The sequence below is a fragment of the Rhea pennata genome, chromosome 2, assembly GCF_028389875.1.
Source record: "Rhea pennata isolate bPtePen1 chromosome 2, bPtePen1.pri, whole genome shotgun sequence".
Lineage (NCBI taxonomy): Eukaryota > Metazoa > Chordata > Aves > Rheiformes > Rheidae > Rhea > Rhea pennata.
Window position 1 is genome coordinate 101,175,363 of NC_084664.1, and position 16,021 is coordinate 101,191,383.

General features: G+C 39.5%; 1 protein-coding gene across 1 annotated transcript; it reads left to right on the top strand.

Moving 5' to 3' along the window:
- The first annotated feature begins 3,587 nt into the window (after window positions 1-3,587).
- On the top strand, window positions 3,588-10,369 carry LOC134137275 (ovalbumin-like). The gene is made up of 7 exons (XM_062570050.1): window positions 3,588-3,755; window positions 4,381-4,431; window positions 5,821-5,949; window positions 6,754-6,871; window positions 7,700-7,842; window positions 8,159-8,314; window positions 9,968-10,369. The coding sequence occupies exons 1-7, from the start codon at window positions 3,588-3,590 to the stop codon at window positions 10,367-10,369; spliced, it is 1,167 nt and encodes a 388-aa protein (XP_062426034.1).
- The last annotated feature ends 5,652 nt before the right edge of the window (window positions 10,370-16,021 follow it).

A 16,021-nucleotide genomic window follows, 5' to 3' on the forward strand; every position in this document is an offset into this window, starting at 1 on the left:
TCATGCTGCTGCAGAGGTATGAAATGTGGAATGTATAAAGAAAGCAAATATATCATCTGAGAGAACAAAACAGAAGCCCCTACATGCATTCCTCTGGATGGGAGGATGCAACAAGGTGTTTGTTGTGAAAGTCTTGAATATTAGTCAAAGAACTGAAAATGTCTGTAAAGGTCAGTTGAGTTCTTCAGGTACTTGCCCTACAGATGCCTACATGAAAAAAAAGTATTGAACTAGAGTGTATGAAGAGATAGCATGTGTGACTGGGAAAGCTTCTTAAGGAAGCCCCAAAGGCAAGTCTGAGTAGCACCCTGACCACCAAATGGAAATCTAATATTAATATGCAAAAATGGAAGAGTAACAGAAAACACACTGAAGCTCTTTCCACACAAAATCTGTGCCCTTCCACAGGAAATGCTCAGTAGGATAGAGAAGGCAATACCTACAGAGCCCGGCTCACAGGAAAAGAACACTAGACAAGCCGTGAGGAAAGGTACTTATTGTCTTTAGGTTTACCCACCCTCCTGACTGCTGTAACATCCTCACGTGGAAAGCCCATTCTGAGTCAGCAAGCTGCAAGCTACCCCAGTCACCAGGCTTTGCACATATACTCGTGCATTTCAGCAGAACAAAACACGCTGCAAAGGATAAGGTAGCCCCTTTCCCCTTCACCAGAGGTGTAACTGCTGCTGTATGTTCTGTGACTTTATATGTACAAACTTGGGATTTCTGTTATTCATCCCGTGGCCTTTACAGATGGCAGACTTGTTCCTTTATTGCTCATCAAGTCTATTATTAAGTAGAGAGTAACAGCTTTTTTAAATTGAATTATATTTGATATTGTGCATTATGATTGTTTAACAGACCATGAATGCTGCTTCAGACAGATTCTGTAGTTTATTCACCTGCCATAATAAAAAGTTAGATATAGAAGATATATGAGAATGATCTGTGCGTATACTGCAAGCCTTGTTGCTGTGACCTGTGGAGAATGCAAATTTAAAGTTCACTTTCAACCATTCAATCACTGTTTAAATTCTATTGGCTGGTTAAAATCTATTTCTGAAAACTCCAGGGTCTGACTTTACAAGGTAGCAAATACTCTCTGACTCTGTTCCTCAAATCTCTTCCTCTGCCATGCCTCTTTTCCATTCCCTAGTTCATCTCAGCATTGATGCTCTGAATGTTTTCTTTAAAATGAAGTTTCAGTAAAATGTATTTTCTCTTTAGACTTCCTCCCCACCACACATTTGTGGAGCATCCAGCTCATACCCGATAAAAAGTGTCACCTAAGGTAAAAAGCTCTGGTATCAGCTGAGTACAGAAATAGATATTCCTGTGGCTGTACTTTCAACAAGTCCTCAGTCCTCAGACTCCATGAATAGAGTTATTCATTTTGGCGGAGCAAAATATGTTTCATTTTTTTTGCTTTCCAAAAATAAATAGAAAATTTTGATTTTGTTTTTGTATGAAATAAAACCTTAAAATTTTTTGAATAGAATAATCATCCTACAACTAGTTCGGTTTGGATGTGCACAATTTTTCCAACACCAAATCGTTGCTGTCTGTGAGGCACTTCTCTCTTTTTCACTGTATAGATATGGTAGTGAGTTGTTGCATTTATATAAGCCATTCAGCAATTACCTCAATGTTCACTTTTCCCTTCATCCTTAGTGGGACGATTGTGTTAAAGTACTTTCTGTGTGTTTCTCATATATAGTGCCTCATAGGTGAGAACAGGAGAAGCAGCTAGAAAGAGAATAAAATCTTAATAATATGATGTGCTTTCTTACAGCTCCTTTGTAATGAAAGATTACCTTTCCCCAGCTACAGCTGTGGATGCTTATTAATGAGGAGTTGTGGTGGGAACGGTTTGCTCACTCAGATCACTGTATTGTGACCAGATCTTGTTTTCCCCTTACATTTCAATATGTATAGATTGACTGTGAAAATCATTTGACATGATGCTACAGCTAGGTTTATAATAAACGTAATATTCTTTAAAAAGTATTATGGTTCACTAAATATCTTTGCAATATTTTTTCTCCCCCTTCACATTCTTTTGCATTCATTATTCGTTTGGTTCTTGCTTGTAAGACCCAATTACATTAATGTTTGGATTGAAAAGAACAGCTCTAAACATAACTCTAGACTTGTACTCTGATTTTCTTAATATAGTCTTATAAGATACAGCAAAACCTTGAATCATTCTATTTTTCATTAGGTGTTACATCCATAAATAAGGATTGAGTTGCTGAAAATGCCTGATCTGGTCTACATACTGGTTCAAAGGGCAATAAATCAAGAGGCAATGCAAAGGGCAGTAACTCAAAGGATAACTCCCTGAAGGTTTACAGTGGGAGTGTCCCAAGTGGTACAATATATATCAATGGGAGCTGAGAAAACCTGTTTAGGTTCAGCTAGTAAGCTGGATTACTACCTGTCTCTTTGAAGTTTGTGGGGTAAGTGTTCCTCCAAGTAAAATAAATTTTCTAATTATTTATTGCATTCTTTAGTATGGAAAAAAAGAATTATTATTTTAAAGAACTTTAAGGTAAGTACAAGAAAGATACGTAAAAATCCCAGCATATTCGGTAATTTTATCTGATTTTATCAATATATTTTACACTATTCAATTGTCAAATGTTTTTAAATATGTAATATCTGAGTCTTTGTATACCATAGCTTTGAGTTTCTTACCTCTTCTTCATTGAAAATCTGGTGTCACATTAAAACAGTTCTTTTATCATTTTAACAATTCTTTTGGAAATAAAAAATGCTTCTGTCTTTCTGAGCTGAGTCTCTGGAGAACACAGGAGAGACACATTCAGTCAGGACATTTACTTGACTGAACTATTGCAGCTCTATGCTGCAACAAGCTGTACTGGCAGAACCTGTATTTATGATGTATATTTATTTTATTTTTTTGCAAAAAAGCCTCAATAGAAATTAAATGGGAAATAGAAACACAGGAAAAACAATCAAGCAAGCAAGCAAGCAAATGAACTCATCAAATCTACATTTCAGCATCTAAGCAACTAGTTAGATTTACATAGAAATTTACTCACATTATTCTTACAAATTACATGAAAGTAACCTTCACATTCATGGTTGCTTATACTAAAAAGCAGCAAGAAGCACAATATAAATATTTGAAGTTGGCTACATTTGATTGAAAGATCCAAAGCATGATCCACTGCAGCCAAAGGAGAAATGAAATACGAAGTTTATATTGTCTCAAAAATCCTCTGGATATCATAGGGAATCTCATCCATCTGTTGCTGCATTTTATTATACTGATGCATAGATTAAATTATTTACTTCCTAAAAGGCAAATACAAGATAGTATTTTGATAATGAGCTAGTATCTTGCTGAAGGAAAACAAGCACATTTGGAGAGAAATGGGTCAAAGAATATAACATTTCTTACAATCACAGAATTTGTAGGCTTGACATCCTTGATTCAGCATCACAGAAACAGCATTGAACTAACAGCTTTGAGGTAGTTAAAATTATTTCATGCAGTAAGTGCTACATATCAATACTACACAGTCATATTTCTGTTTACTCTAGACAATACTGATTTCACAATGGGATCCATAAGTGCAGCAAATGCAGAATTTTGCTTTGATATGTTCAAAGAGCTGAAAGTTCACCATGTCAAGGAGAACATTTTCTACTCTCCCCTGAGCATCATTTCAGCCCTGACCATGGTCTATATGGGAGCAAGAGGTAACACTGAATCTCAGATGGAGAAGGTAAGTTACCTGCGTTAAAGGATACAAGATCCTTTTGATCCTGTTCACCACAGCATCTAATTATTCATCAACATTTCCAGGGCTTTCTCCATTTGAGAGGGCAGTCATAGTCACACTTGTCACTGAATTCAAACTTGCCTAGAAGAAGAATGAAATTCAGCCATGAGGTTTGCATCTGAAACATTTTACCATTGCTTTTCATCATGAAGGACAAGAATAATCTTTGGTTTACATTAGTAAAAAGTAATCTTGAAGAATGCATTTAAGGCAGGTCTCTTCCTTCAGCTTTATATTCTTTCCCAGACCTTATCCCTTCCAGGTATAATTGACAACTTGTAATATTCAATGAAACATCCAGAAAACAAGAGTCACAGTTATCAACAGAAGACAATGTAGATGTAACTGGTTTCTAGACTGAATCCTAGTATTTGGAAAGCACGAATCTAAACAGAGGGTCGCATTCAGAAATTTTCAGTGGCACATGCAGTAAAACTGATTTCAAGCTCACATGAAATTTCTTAGTTCATCTATATGTTAATCAGACTTGGTTATGTTGAGACAATATTTTCAATTCAAACATCAATAATTCTCAGTTGTCTTCAGATACTGCTGCTTTCAATTGTAGGTTCTTCACTTTGATGAAATTGCAGGACTTGGAGGAACTATTTACACCAAGGTACAGAAATCTAAGGTACATTTATTTCTCTTTCAAATCTTTCTCCTAAGTGAAATTAGAGTTGTTTTGACTGTGCTTCAGGTAGGTCTAACCCCTTCCCACACTTTTGCTAATGCTCTCAGCTAAAACGTTGACAAGAGGAAAACTCAAATTCATTCAAAAACCAGAGAAAGTAAGTAGATTGTACATACTGCACCAGAACAGGGACAGATGCTTTGCGCACCTGGATACCTACCTGGGTAAACATGTGCTTGCACATCTGCAAGTGCTGCTGGGAACCAATGAGTGAAAGGGACTCAGAAGCCAAGGTACAGCAGCCAGATTGTTGTTAAGAGACTGCAAATTGGGGTAGGAAGATGCAGAAAAGGCTCCAGAATACTCAGCGGTTAGACAGTAGTTGCACTCATCAAAAAGCCACAGGGCCTTTTTCAGGCTCTATTTCCCACTGCTACTGGAAGAGCACCATGTAGGGTACCAGTTTCTTGATACCATGTTTGTGCTCTGGTCCATGTTCATCTACTCTCTCTGTGAAGACAGCACAAATCACACTCCATAGCACATCCCTATCTGCTTGGGATCCTCAAATACAAAGTGGGACTTGCACAGAAAACACTTTTTTCCTTTTCCTTTTCCTTTTCCTTTTCCTTTTCCTTTTCCTTTTCCTTTTCCTTTTCCTTTTCCTTTTCCTTTTTCTTTCTTTTCCTTTTCCTTTTCCTTTTCCTTTTCCTTTTCCTTTTCCTTTTCCTTTTCCTTTTTTTTTTCTTTTTTTTTTTTTTTAAGAAAACTAAAGGTAACATCAACTAGAGGTCCTAGTGGCTGGTAATTATCTAGAAAGGAGTAGCTGAACCTAATTTCCCTTTTTAAAAAATGCAGTCCCAGTTTCTGTTTAGCAGTGTGACTTCTTAGATAATCAGCCTATGTCACCTAGAATACCATTCTTAGGGCATTAGACAGTTGATCCAGTTTCCATTATTTTATGAGAAACTTCTTGACTCTCCTATTGTCTAGCCCTCTTCTCACATTCACAACATCCAAACAAAGTTTCCATGAAAATGAAAACTGAAGCAAGAAACTGGAGACTCTGTATCTAGAAGAACTCATCAAGTTTCAATCACTTAAAACAGTATTTTTCTTCAATTAGCACCCTGCTCCTAAGACATATGGTTTCTGATTCATCACTGAGGCTTTCTGTCACCTAGAAAAGGTGTCACCACCTTAGTTGCTTATACGGATCATCTGTTCCATGGAGCTTTTAGGCTGTAGTACATGTTGATTTGCAAATGTCTAAACTATGTGTTTTCCCATTTTACTTGTATCTTGTAAGTAGCTCTGCTCCTAGTAAAATAAGTTAACACAGTGTACTTTCTTATCTTCTCGTGAACAACTCAGTGTGGCAAGTCTGTGAACATCCATATACTATTTAAAGAACTTCTCTCTGATATCACTGCACCAAAAGCCAATTATTCACTCTACATTGCCAACAGACTCTATGCTGAAAAGACATGTCCAATCCTACCGGTGAGTATACGTCACAGTAATTTCTTGCTAAGCCCAGTATAAACCCGAAATCCAGGAGCACTGCCTAAGGAATGGGATGTGTTAACCACATACTCCTCACTGTGGTAGCACTCCATGGCTTTTGGGGCACAGCCCTGAAAATAGCTTGAATGGAAAGCAATTGCAGACAAAAAGATGGGCCTATTCAAAAAATGAATGGCTTAATAAATGAAATTACTTGGGATATGGTATATCTCCCCCTCTAGCCCCCATACTCCCCCCCCAAAAAAAAACTTTTCACCATAATATGTATTTTTTTCTTTTTGTGGGATATAATTTGATTTCAGGGCATTTCTTGGCTTCAAAATCCACCCTCAAAAACAGCTTTTGAAAGTGTCAACATCTTTTACTTGACATTTTCAAAGCAAAACATACAAAATATCCTAAATCAAAGCAACTTCTTATTTTGAAATTTAATAAGGAAAAATACTTCAAAAGAAAGAGCAGACATAATGATAAGAAAATACTCTTCAGTGGACCTGAAATAATGTTTTTTTCACCAAGCTTTGTTCAAGAAAACATTTCAAAATGTTGAACACATGCTTTTAGCTGATTAAGTAAGAAAAATGTCAGATTTGAAAATGTCAGGAATTAGAACAATTTTTCTGGCCAGTTTTAATAGCTTGCTCTAGTAAGTAAGCAATAGAGAACAAGGTGAATGTGCCATTACTATGCAAATTAAGAGTCCTTTTATAAATATTTATTTTACCTTCTGCTGTTTTTAAAGACTGGCTGGTTTGGTGGCTGTCGTTGCTGTCGTTACAGATATACTTAAAATGTGTGAAGAAACTGTACAGAGCAGGTCTGGAAATGATCAACTTCAAAACAGCATCAGATCAAGCTAGACAGCTTATTAATGCCTGGGTGGAAAATCAGACAAATGGTAAGGTCAGAGAAGATTTTGGAATATAATTCCCTGTGGCTGCTGTATTTGAACTTTGACTGCGTTAGAGAAGAAATTTCTTCCTCTCATCTCCTTTATTAGGTATTTCCTGTGGAAATGGATGAGTTTTTTGCACCTATGTGGCAGTGACTCTGGATTTTTGAATATATCTGGCAAAGGCAGAGGTAGCAGGACATGCACAGCACACAGTTTTTATGACTGGAGAGCTTAAATCAAATAGCTCTAAAACACTGAAATCACTTTACATACATGTACTGGATGTATAAGAAATCAATTTCCAGGACAGAAAGTACTGCACACACTCGGCTGGTGGGGGGAAAAAAACGATTCAGGAGCTTGTGATAATTTGTCAGCACTAAGATGGGACGAGAAACAAGAGTGAAGTGTGCAAAAAGAAGGGTAGTGGGAGACAGCAAATCTATATCCTGTTTCCATCTCCTATTCCTTCTTCAGTATATTAATTTTTTCCAACCACTAGCTTGAAATATGTCCATGGATCTGTTCCCTTGAATTGGCCTGTCTTCTTTCAGAAATGTCTTGCCAGATGCCCAGGTTTAATCATTCTATATCAAATCATTCTCAGGTACCTAATTTCTATGCAGCAGGCCTTGAAAAGCAGGAAATCAAGTCAAGCAACAATATATTAATAGAACTCTCAAATGCAAGAGTAAAGCTATGAAAAAAAAAATCACAAGGCAAAAACAACTCCCAACTTCAACCCCATCCCCGTGCCTTCATTGCAGGCATTTGTGCATGCCGAAGGAGAGGTAACTTACAACATGCCACCCTGATTCTTCTTTCTTAAAGGACACATCCAAGACTTCCTTGAACCAGGCTCTGTTGACCTCGATACTGCACTGCTTCTCGTAAATGCCATTTACTTCAAAGGGATGTGGAAGAAAGCGTTCAGGGAAGAAAACACTCAGGAAGCGCTCTTCAGCGTCACAGAGGTAGGGGGGCATGGAAGCAGCTTCCAGCCAGGAGGCCAGGCTCTTGATGCTCATGGCCAGCAGGCCGAGTGTTACACATGTGCCACCATGGTCATCACCCCAGTGCTCTAGCTGGGCCCCTGGCTGTCAGCGCCCAAGGAGTGTTTGCAGCTGCTGTGTCTGTCCAGGCTTCCTGACCACAGCAGCAGGCAAGAGGGGAACATGGGGACACATCTCTTCTTCAAAGGCACCTGGCTAAAGAAAGCATTGCTTCCCGGTCACAACTTCTCACGATTCTGCTTTGCTCTGTTTTTTTTTTTTTTTTTTTTTTCTTTAGCAAGAAAGCAAGCCTGTGCAAATGATGTATCAGAATGCTACATTCAAAGTAGCAGTGGTGGCTGCTGAGAAAATAAAAGTTCTGGAGCTTCCATATGCCAGTGGAGACCTGAGCATGTTGGTGCTGCTGCCTGAGGACGCCTCCAGCCTGGAGCAGGTAAGGGCCTTGCAAGGGAAGCAGTGGAAGTTATCAGTTCAGTGGCACTTGGCTGCTGCTGGTTTTTTTTGCTGTCCACTCCCACCCAGCACCCAGGCTCCCCAGATGAGGGCTGTGCTGGTTGTGCTGGGATGCACAACAGGCTCCCAGGTGTTAGCAGGGCTCAGGTAGGGAACAGCTTCTTAGAGGAGCCCCTTGCCTCAACCTAGTAAATGTGTGTTTCACAGCATAGTGTTGCTGCAGCCCTGTAGAAGAGCATGTAGGTACATTTTAATTTTCTTTTTTTTTCTTTGATAGGGAATTTTATACTCTCTCTGCCCCTATGTGAACTGTAGAGCAAATGTTACTAATACTGACGAGAACGAGGTATTCTTTGAAAAAATCACTAGTAGATTTTTTTCCACAAAATCCTAATAAAATACTATAAATGAACTTATTTCAAAATATTTCTGTGTTTACTTCATTAAGGGATAAAATGAAAAGTTATAAAAAACACATTTTAATAAAAGATTCTCCATTTTCCAATGATGAATCTCAACAAGCTGAAGTAACTGATATGCAACACTGTCAATTAAGAGGGTCCAAAATTCAGAGATGACTTGAGATGTAAATGAAATGCATGGAAGATATTCATAATTTTCATGTCAAAAAAAGAGGAAGAATTTTGAGGCTAGTGGGGTGAATGTCAATAGCAGAAGGAATACTTACAAGAATCCATGAGTATACAAGGACTGAAAATGAACAGTAAAGAAAGTACAAGAAAATATCAAAACTACTTTAAGTCAGATTGAGTTAGTTCTTGTCAAGTAAATGAAAACTGATAGCAAAACTGCTTTTCTCCTTTAAAGAAAAAAAAGAGCAAAGTAGAGCCATTGTGAGAAAAGAATGCAAAGTTGACATACAGTGCCAAAATTAAATAAACCTTCACCTCCATCTTTAATGCAAGAAAAGATGCAAAACATTTGGGTGAATGCAAAATGCTAATGGCAAACAGGGTAATGTAAATGGCCAAATGCAAGGGAGAAACACAACTAGAAAGATTTATAGGTGCTTAAGTAGTAGTATTATGGATTATCCTTATGCTGGAACTAACAAATAAAATCAGAATTCCAATATCAATGATTTTAAGTAAAGTTATCACAATGATACCAAATTACATTTCTATACTCAGGAAAGAGGAAAAAGTGATGCAACCAACTGTATGTAATTCATTATTCTTATTTCAGTAAGCTACCAAAACTATTTTTAAAACAGAGTTATTTAAGACATGGAAGTATTTGCATTTGTTTGGTACTAAACTATACATAAATTCTCATTGAATTTATTGCAAACTCTTTCATCATCTCACTAATCTGCAAGCCAGCCAAACTGCTTTGCTGTGTTACATGATACACCAGTTTAATTGAGAGAAGGAAATGTGTCAGGTGGGCAAGGAAATAAATAAAGAGACAGTGAAATAGTGAAATAGGCAGTAACAGAGAAGTAAATAATAAACTTCAAGAAGGATGACAATAGAATGCACACTGGGGACCTTTTTTTCTTTCTTTCTTTCTTTTCTTTTTTTTCTTTCTTTTTTTTTTTCTTTTTTTTTATGAGTAGCCTTGCTAAAAATGAATGGTAGGAGAGAATTCATTCCCCTGCCTGTCTCTGCAGCTGGAGAGCACAATCAGCTTTGAAAAACTAACTGAGTGGACCAGTCCCAATATGATGGAAAAGAAGACAGTGAAAGTGTACCTCCCCCGCATGAAGATTGAGGAAAAATATAATCTCACCTCTGTCTTAATGGCTTTGGGCATGACCGACCTGTTCAGCCCTTCGGCCAATCTGTCCGGCATCTCCGCGGCAGAGGCTCTGAAGATGTCGCAGGCTCTCCACAAGGCATCCATGGAAGTCAGTGAAGCAGGCACTGAGGTGGCAGGCTCAACCGGGGCTCTGGGGGAGATCAAACATTCCCCTGTGCCTGAGGAGTTCAGAGCCGACCACCCGTTCCTCTTCTTGATCAAGCACAACCCAACCAACAGCATCCTCTTCTTTGGCAGATATTTTTCCCCTTAAAAAGAGAGACAGCTGGAAATAATGCTTTCCTTCCCCTCAGAAGCAGACCCTCTTTCCTGTAGCATGGTAGCACAACCTCATCTCCTCCATGCATTCTCCATGTGCAAAGCCTCACCTGAAAAAAAGCCCATTTGGGAAGCCTCCACAGCAAAGCCACATCCAAAGATGAGGAGGCAGCACCAAGCATGTCCACTCCTTCTTTACTCCTACTGCTTTCACAATGATTTGGAGTTGAGCAAAGGCTGAGCAAACAGGAAGCTGATAATGGTGGCACCCACGAGCCAGGAAGGGGCCAAGTGATTTTCACTCAGGGAACAAGTTGCAGGCAGGACCCCAAGCCCTTGCAAGTCCCTCACATAGAAAGGCATGGCAGAGATCTTGGTCCCAGTCCCCAGTGAGATCTTGCTGACTAATGCATGTTGCCAGTGCCTTAAGCAAGGGCTTGGAGACCACCAGTCTCGAGGGGATGCTTGCGGGTAAGATTCTGCTGTGCAGGTTATTAACTGGCTCCTAGGTCAATGCGAACTTTTCTACTTTGCTGTTGGGAAATGGTTTACACGTCCACTCTCACCACAGCTGCCATCTCTCCATGGGCTCCTCAGCTAACTCAGAATTTCTTACAAAAGTCTTCCAAAGTCATGGAGAGTCTCCTTTCAACTCCAGAGAAGAGAGGTAAAAAGGTAAAATCCAACACTGCGTAGGTGAAATAATTATATCTTCTCAGAGCTTGTAAATTCAAAGCCTGGTTCAGAGAGCTTTGATCCAGAACTCAGTGAAAACCACAAAGCCAAAGAGTTTCCTGAATGCTTTTTATAAAACATTTTTTTGTATTTCTAAACAAGAAAATTATTGATTAAAACACCTCAAATTCATGAATATTTTGTTTTTTGCAAGAAATACCACAAGTGTTATCTGATCTATCCATGGGAGTTCTGTGAGAACACAGTTTTCCAACATTATTTGAAATCCAAGTCTCTTTCTGTTGAGCTTACTTAACAAGTAATCTTCAATTACTTCTTGGAAAAGTCTCAGATGAAATTCTAAGCTTGACTGCATAGTTCTTCTACCATGAATACAGCTGAACTTCATTGTTCCTATAATACTTCATGGCTGAATCACTTGTTCTGAAGAAACATATGAGAATCCTAATATTTTCTGTCTTCTTCTTCCCGTGTGTCATTGTTCATCTGCAAATGTGGATCTACTGCTCAATGTTATGTTCTGTTTTAATTCTAATGGTACATTATTGATTTTGATGCATAAAATTGATTTTTTTTTTGTTAACATAATAAAATAAAATCATGAATTCTTGTAATGTGAATTTTAGGGATAAGTCCTGATAAGGCATTATTACATAAATAACAGCTATGAGTTGAATGAATCATGTAGGAATGATGTGTCCTAACTTTTTACAAACATTTTAAAAGTGCTGATTTCAAGTAAAACTCCTTCAAAAGCATGCATCTGGAGTCTGATTACTTTCTGCATTTCAGATTACCAAGAAATAGCCTAGTGGAATCCTGATTTATTCCTATGTATTTTCCAATGCAATTCCAATGAGTATTAAAGATTGACTAACTGTTTCTGTGGTAAATATTTCAAGCAACAACCATTCCAGTAGCTTTGTCATTTCAGATTGTGTCTGAAAATCATATAACATCAAAGACATAAGAAATATACTTTCTTTTTTCAGAAATATAGAATTCAAATCCTTTGGTGATCCACCTTACCTTTTCAAAAACTCTCTTTTTATACAGGAAAGAGTAAACTGACAATTACTTAGAGAAGGATTTCACATCCAGATTCTTGAAAGGAGGAACTCTGTAGTTAATATTGGCTATTTCCATTTTAGCCCATAGTGTGGTGTTATAGGAGCAGATCTGAATAATAAGAGTTAATACTGTAGATCTGGCATCCAAAGTATTTGACTACCATGAGGATATTCACAATATAGACCTAGTTGCTTTTCAGCTGGAAAAAAAAAAAAAAAAAAAAAAAAAAAGTATTTTATCAAATAAACTTCAATTTTTGTTCCTTAAAAATAAAAGCAACAATATGAACAGTTCCAAGAGAGGTAAAATTTCAAGGTTTATCATAGGTGGTTTATTCATCTTTCTCCTTTTTTGTATCCAAAAGCAGTTAATCCAGTTCTACTAAATTTAAAAGCCAACATACTTGAATAATGAGAAGAATTGAGAAGGATTTCATTGAAGACTAGCCTTTTTGCGATTATTGATCATGTGAAAAGTGCTTAAAGTATAAAGATATTCCTGTGTGACAAATACCATTCCCTGGATGACCATGAAGATTGAAATGAAGAAATGGGTAAAATATGAAAGAATCATGTGGCTTACAAGCAAGAACAAAGTTTCTCCTTTCTTGAAAAGGAAAACAAGAGGTGAAAAGGAGTGCGTATTCAGCAATACTGAACCAAACCTGCAATCAAATACCTGTCTTGGCCTGGACCCAGGCCCAGACCACCACAGACCATGTAAAAGACACAATATTTAATGTCATGGGGAAGGTGTTCACTGAGTAGGAGGCAGTGGGACTAGCAAGTGGGATGATGAACACCTGCTGTGGCCTCCAAGCTCTCCAAAATTCCATGGAGATTTGGGAGAAGCAGCTCTTCCTGTGCCCCAGAGAGACACTGCTCTGATCCCTCACCTGAGGAGAAAGAGCAATGCGGATAGGCACAGAGGCTCCAGGGCATGTGGCCAGACCTCAAATACAGCCTGAGCACCTCTGCACCTTCTTCCATAAGGTTTCATTTCCCAGGCAGGCTTTTGGTTCTCATGATAACAGGCAAATGGTCATATTTCCTTTCAAAAATGCTCCAAGTGTTTACTGTTTACTCCAGAAATTTTTATTTGAAAAAGACTGACTGGCATAAATCTTGAAAGCTTCCCTATTGACAAAGGTTACTGACATTTTGCCAGTTTGTTTTCTGGAGAAATGATCCCCTGTTTCTTGGCTAGTCTGCCTCGCAACCTCGGGCAGAAGGCTTGACAGCTAGCACATGGTGTACAAAACAAAGCCTGAAACTTTCTGCATCTTGCAGTCCAGCTAACAAATTTTCAGAAAGAATGAAATGAGTTCCAGTGATCTCCCAGTATGAGGAGATGCTGCTCCCTGTGCAACATGGAACCACCACTCCTCTGTAGGATTTGCTATACACTTGCATTCCAAGTGCCTTGTCTACCCCACAATACTTTCTTTGGACATTACTCTGCAATAGTCCTGCTCTCTCTCTCTCTCTCTCTCCCCTCTCTTGTAATTTTCCCCTACACTTATCACAGAATCACAGAATAGATGAGGTTGGAGAGGACTTCTAGAGATCATCTAATCCAATCCCCCAGCTCAAAGCAAGGTCAACTAGGACATGCTGCTTAGATTCATGTCCATTCTGGTATTCAGTATCTCCTGAGGATGGAGACTCCACAGCCTCTCTGAGCCTCTGAGCCACCTGTTCCTGTGCTTAACTACTCTCACTATACAAAAGTCTCTTAGAAGGTTTCAGTAGAAGGTCTGGTATTTCAGTTTGTGCCCATTCCCTCTCTTCTATTCCCTGAATACCACTGAGAAGAGCGAGGCTCCATAGTTTTTAAACCTTCCCATCTGATATTTACACACATAGATAAGATCCCTCCTGAGCCTTCTCTTCTCCAGGCTAAACACTTGCAGTCTTTCCGAGCATCTCCTCATAGTACAGATACTCCTACCTCTTAATCATCTTTGCGGGCCTTTGCAGGACTCACTCCAGTGGTTCTATAGCTCTTTTGTCCTGGGAAGACTAGAACTGGACACAGCACTCCAGGTGTGCTCTTCTCAGAGCTAGGAAGAAGGGAAGAATCACCTCCCTCCATCTGGTAATGTTCTGCCTAGTGCTGCCCAGGATGCTGTTGGGCTTCTTTGCTGCCCAGGGCACATTGTTGGCTCATGTTAAACTTGTCATCCTCCAGGACCTGCTGCTCCTTTTTTGCAAAGCTGGCATGATGAGCATTGTACAGTGACACTTCCCCTTCTTGCCTCTTGCGCAGTGGTGTTTTCTTGCAGATCTCAGGAAACATATCAAGAATATTAAAAATATTACCACGGCAGAGGAAGGCTTCATGGAGGAATGTCTGTGCTGAAAAAAGAGAACAGTTTTCCCAATTTTGTTTAATAGAAGAAAATGCTGTTATTCCTGGGAGAATGCATTAAGGTGAGTGGTGTGCTGGCTGGCTTGCAGTGAGCAATGGGAGGGAATGTGGCAGGCAAGGTGACATGAGGAGTGATAGTCACAGGTTGCCATAGACACTCTTCTCTGTGGGGAGGGACCCTGCTCACTCACCTCCTGAATGGCACAGCCCAAGGACTAGCTGTGCCAACATCAGTAGCCAACCGCCCTGAAGGGTACCTACATCAGGCATAAGGGCCTGGTTATCCATGCTGCCTCCTTAAGCCTCAGTGAAGCAAAATCACCCCAGGCCTTACTCTGCCTGCCAGCTGATCTCAGGGACTTGAGGGATGTCAGAGGGACTCTGCCATACCTCATGGTGTGGTCAAAGGAGATGTCTAATCCAGAGCATGTATGGCAGCAACCACTGTGTGTTGTGTGCTGCCTGTTAAGCAAACACAGAGAGCAGATGTGAGACATTTGCGACAAAGGCCATCATAAGATCCTCCTGTAGGTTTCATCGTCACTGGAGAAAGCCATTCTGATTATGCCAACATTGAGATACAAATGCCCTTCTCACAGTTTGTGGAAGATCAAAGTAGCATTGCAGGCAACAATTCTAGTCTCTTCAGGATGGCACAGTGCTGTGCAGGTGGGCTATGCCCCAGCTTCAAGGAGTTTGACCGGACAGCTCATTTGGTTTGCACTGGGGAAGGGCCACAGTCCCAAAGAGCAGCTGAGAGGAAAACCTTCATTGATAGCTACAGAGCCAAGGCCTATGAAGAACCATCAAAGCCATCACTGTCAGTCACTCTGGGCAAGAGGATTTCTCACATTCTCTTTGAATGGCTCCTGCTGTCCCTCACAGAAAGGAAGCTTCCTGAGGCACAATGTGGACCCAAGACAAACCCAAAACAATTAACGATTAACATGCTCCTTTGCACTGGCAAAACAGCGGGTGCAAGGATGAGAACAAAATTCTGAGTTCTGCATAGGTATTTGTGATTGGGTGGGAGGCTTTGATCTGTGAGCTGACCTGAACTTTGTATCCTTTTGAGTGTCTTTTTTATTCTCAGGTGTCCAAGGCTCAGGTACTCAAGAGTCTATTGGTTTAGGGACAGCTCCACAATGAAATGCCTGGCAGAGCAAAGGGCAGCAGAGTCTTAGTTGACCTCTTTCCTGGGACAAGCATTGTCAAACAAGGATGTGGGACAAAACACATAATTTTGTGCTTGTACTGCATTACACAGGTATGCTGGACAAGGCACTTCGTTACCAGGCAACTTTTGAACCTTAGAAAGCCTTCCTTAACATCTTCAGACTTCATGACAGGTCTAAAGGTGCTGAGTGGATTATATGTGACTCTTCCATGCTGATTATTCTGCACTCTTGGCTAATCATGATCAAGATTTTCCTTTACTCTAGCACTGACTTTGTTGCTTTTGCAAGTTGCTTTGAATTTACCATTTATTTAACCAAAAAAAAGAAAGGAA

Excerpts from the sequence above, each read along its gene's own strand:
- LOC134137275 (XM_062570050.1), top strand. The coding sequence starts at position 3,588 with ATGGGATCCATAAGTGCAGCAAATGCAGAATTTTGCTTTGATATGTTC. Across the intron at positions 3,756-4,380 it reads CTGAATCTCAGATGGAGAAG|GTTCTTCACTTTGATGAAAT; the intron begins GTAAGTTACCTG and ends TTTCAATTGTAG. Across the intron at positions 5,950-6,753 it reads AGACATGTCCAATCCTACCG|ATATACTTAAAATGTGTGAA; the intron begins GTGAGTATACGT and ends CTGTCGTTACAG.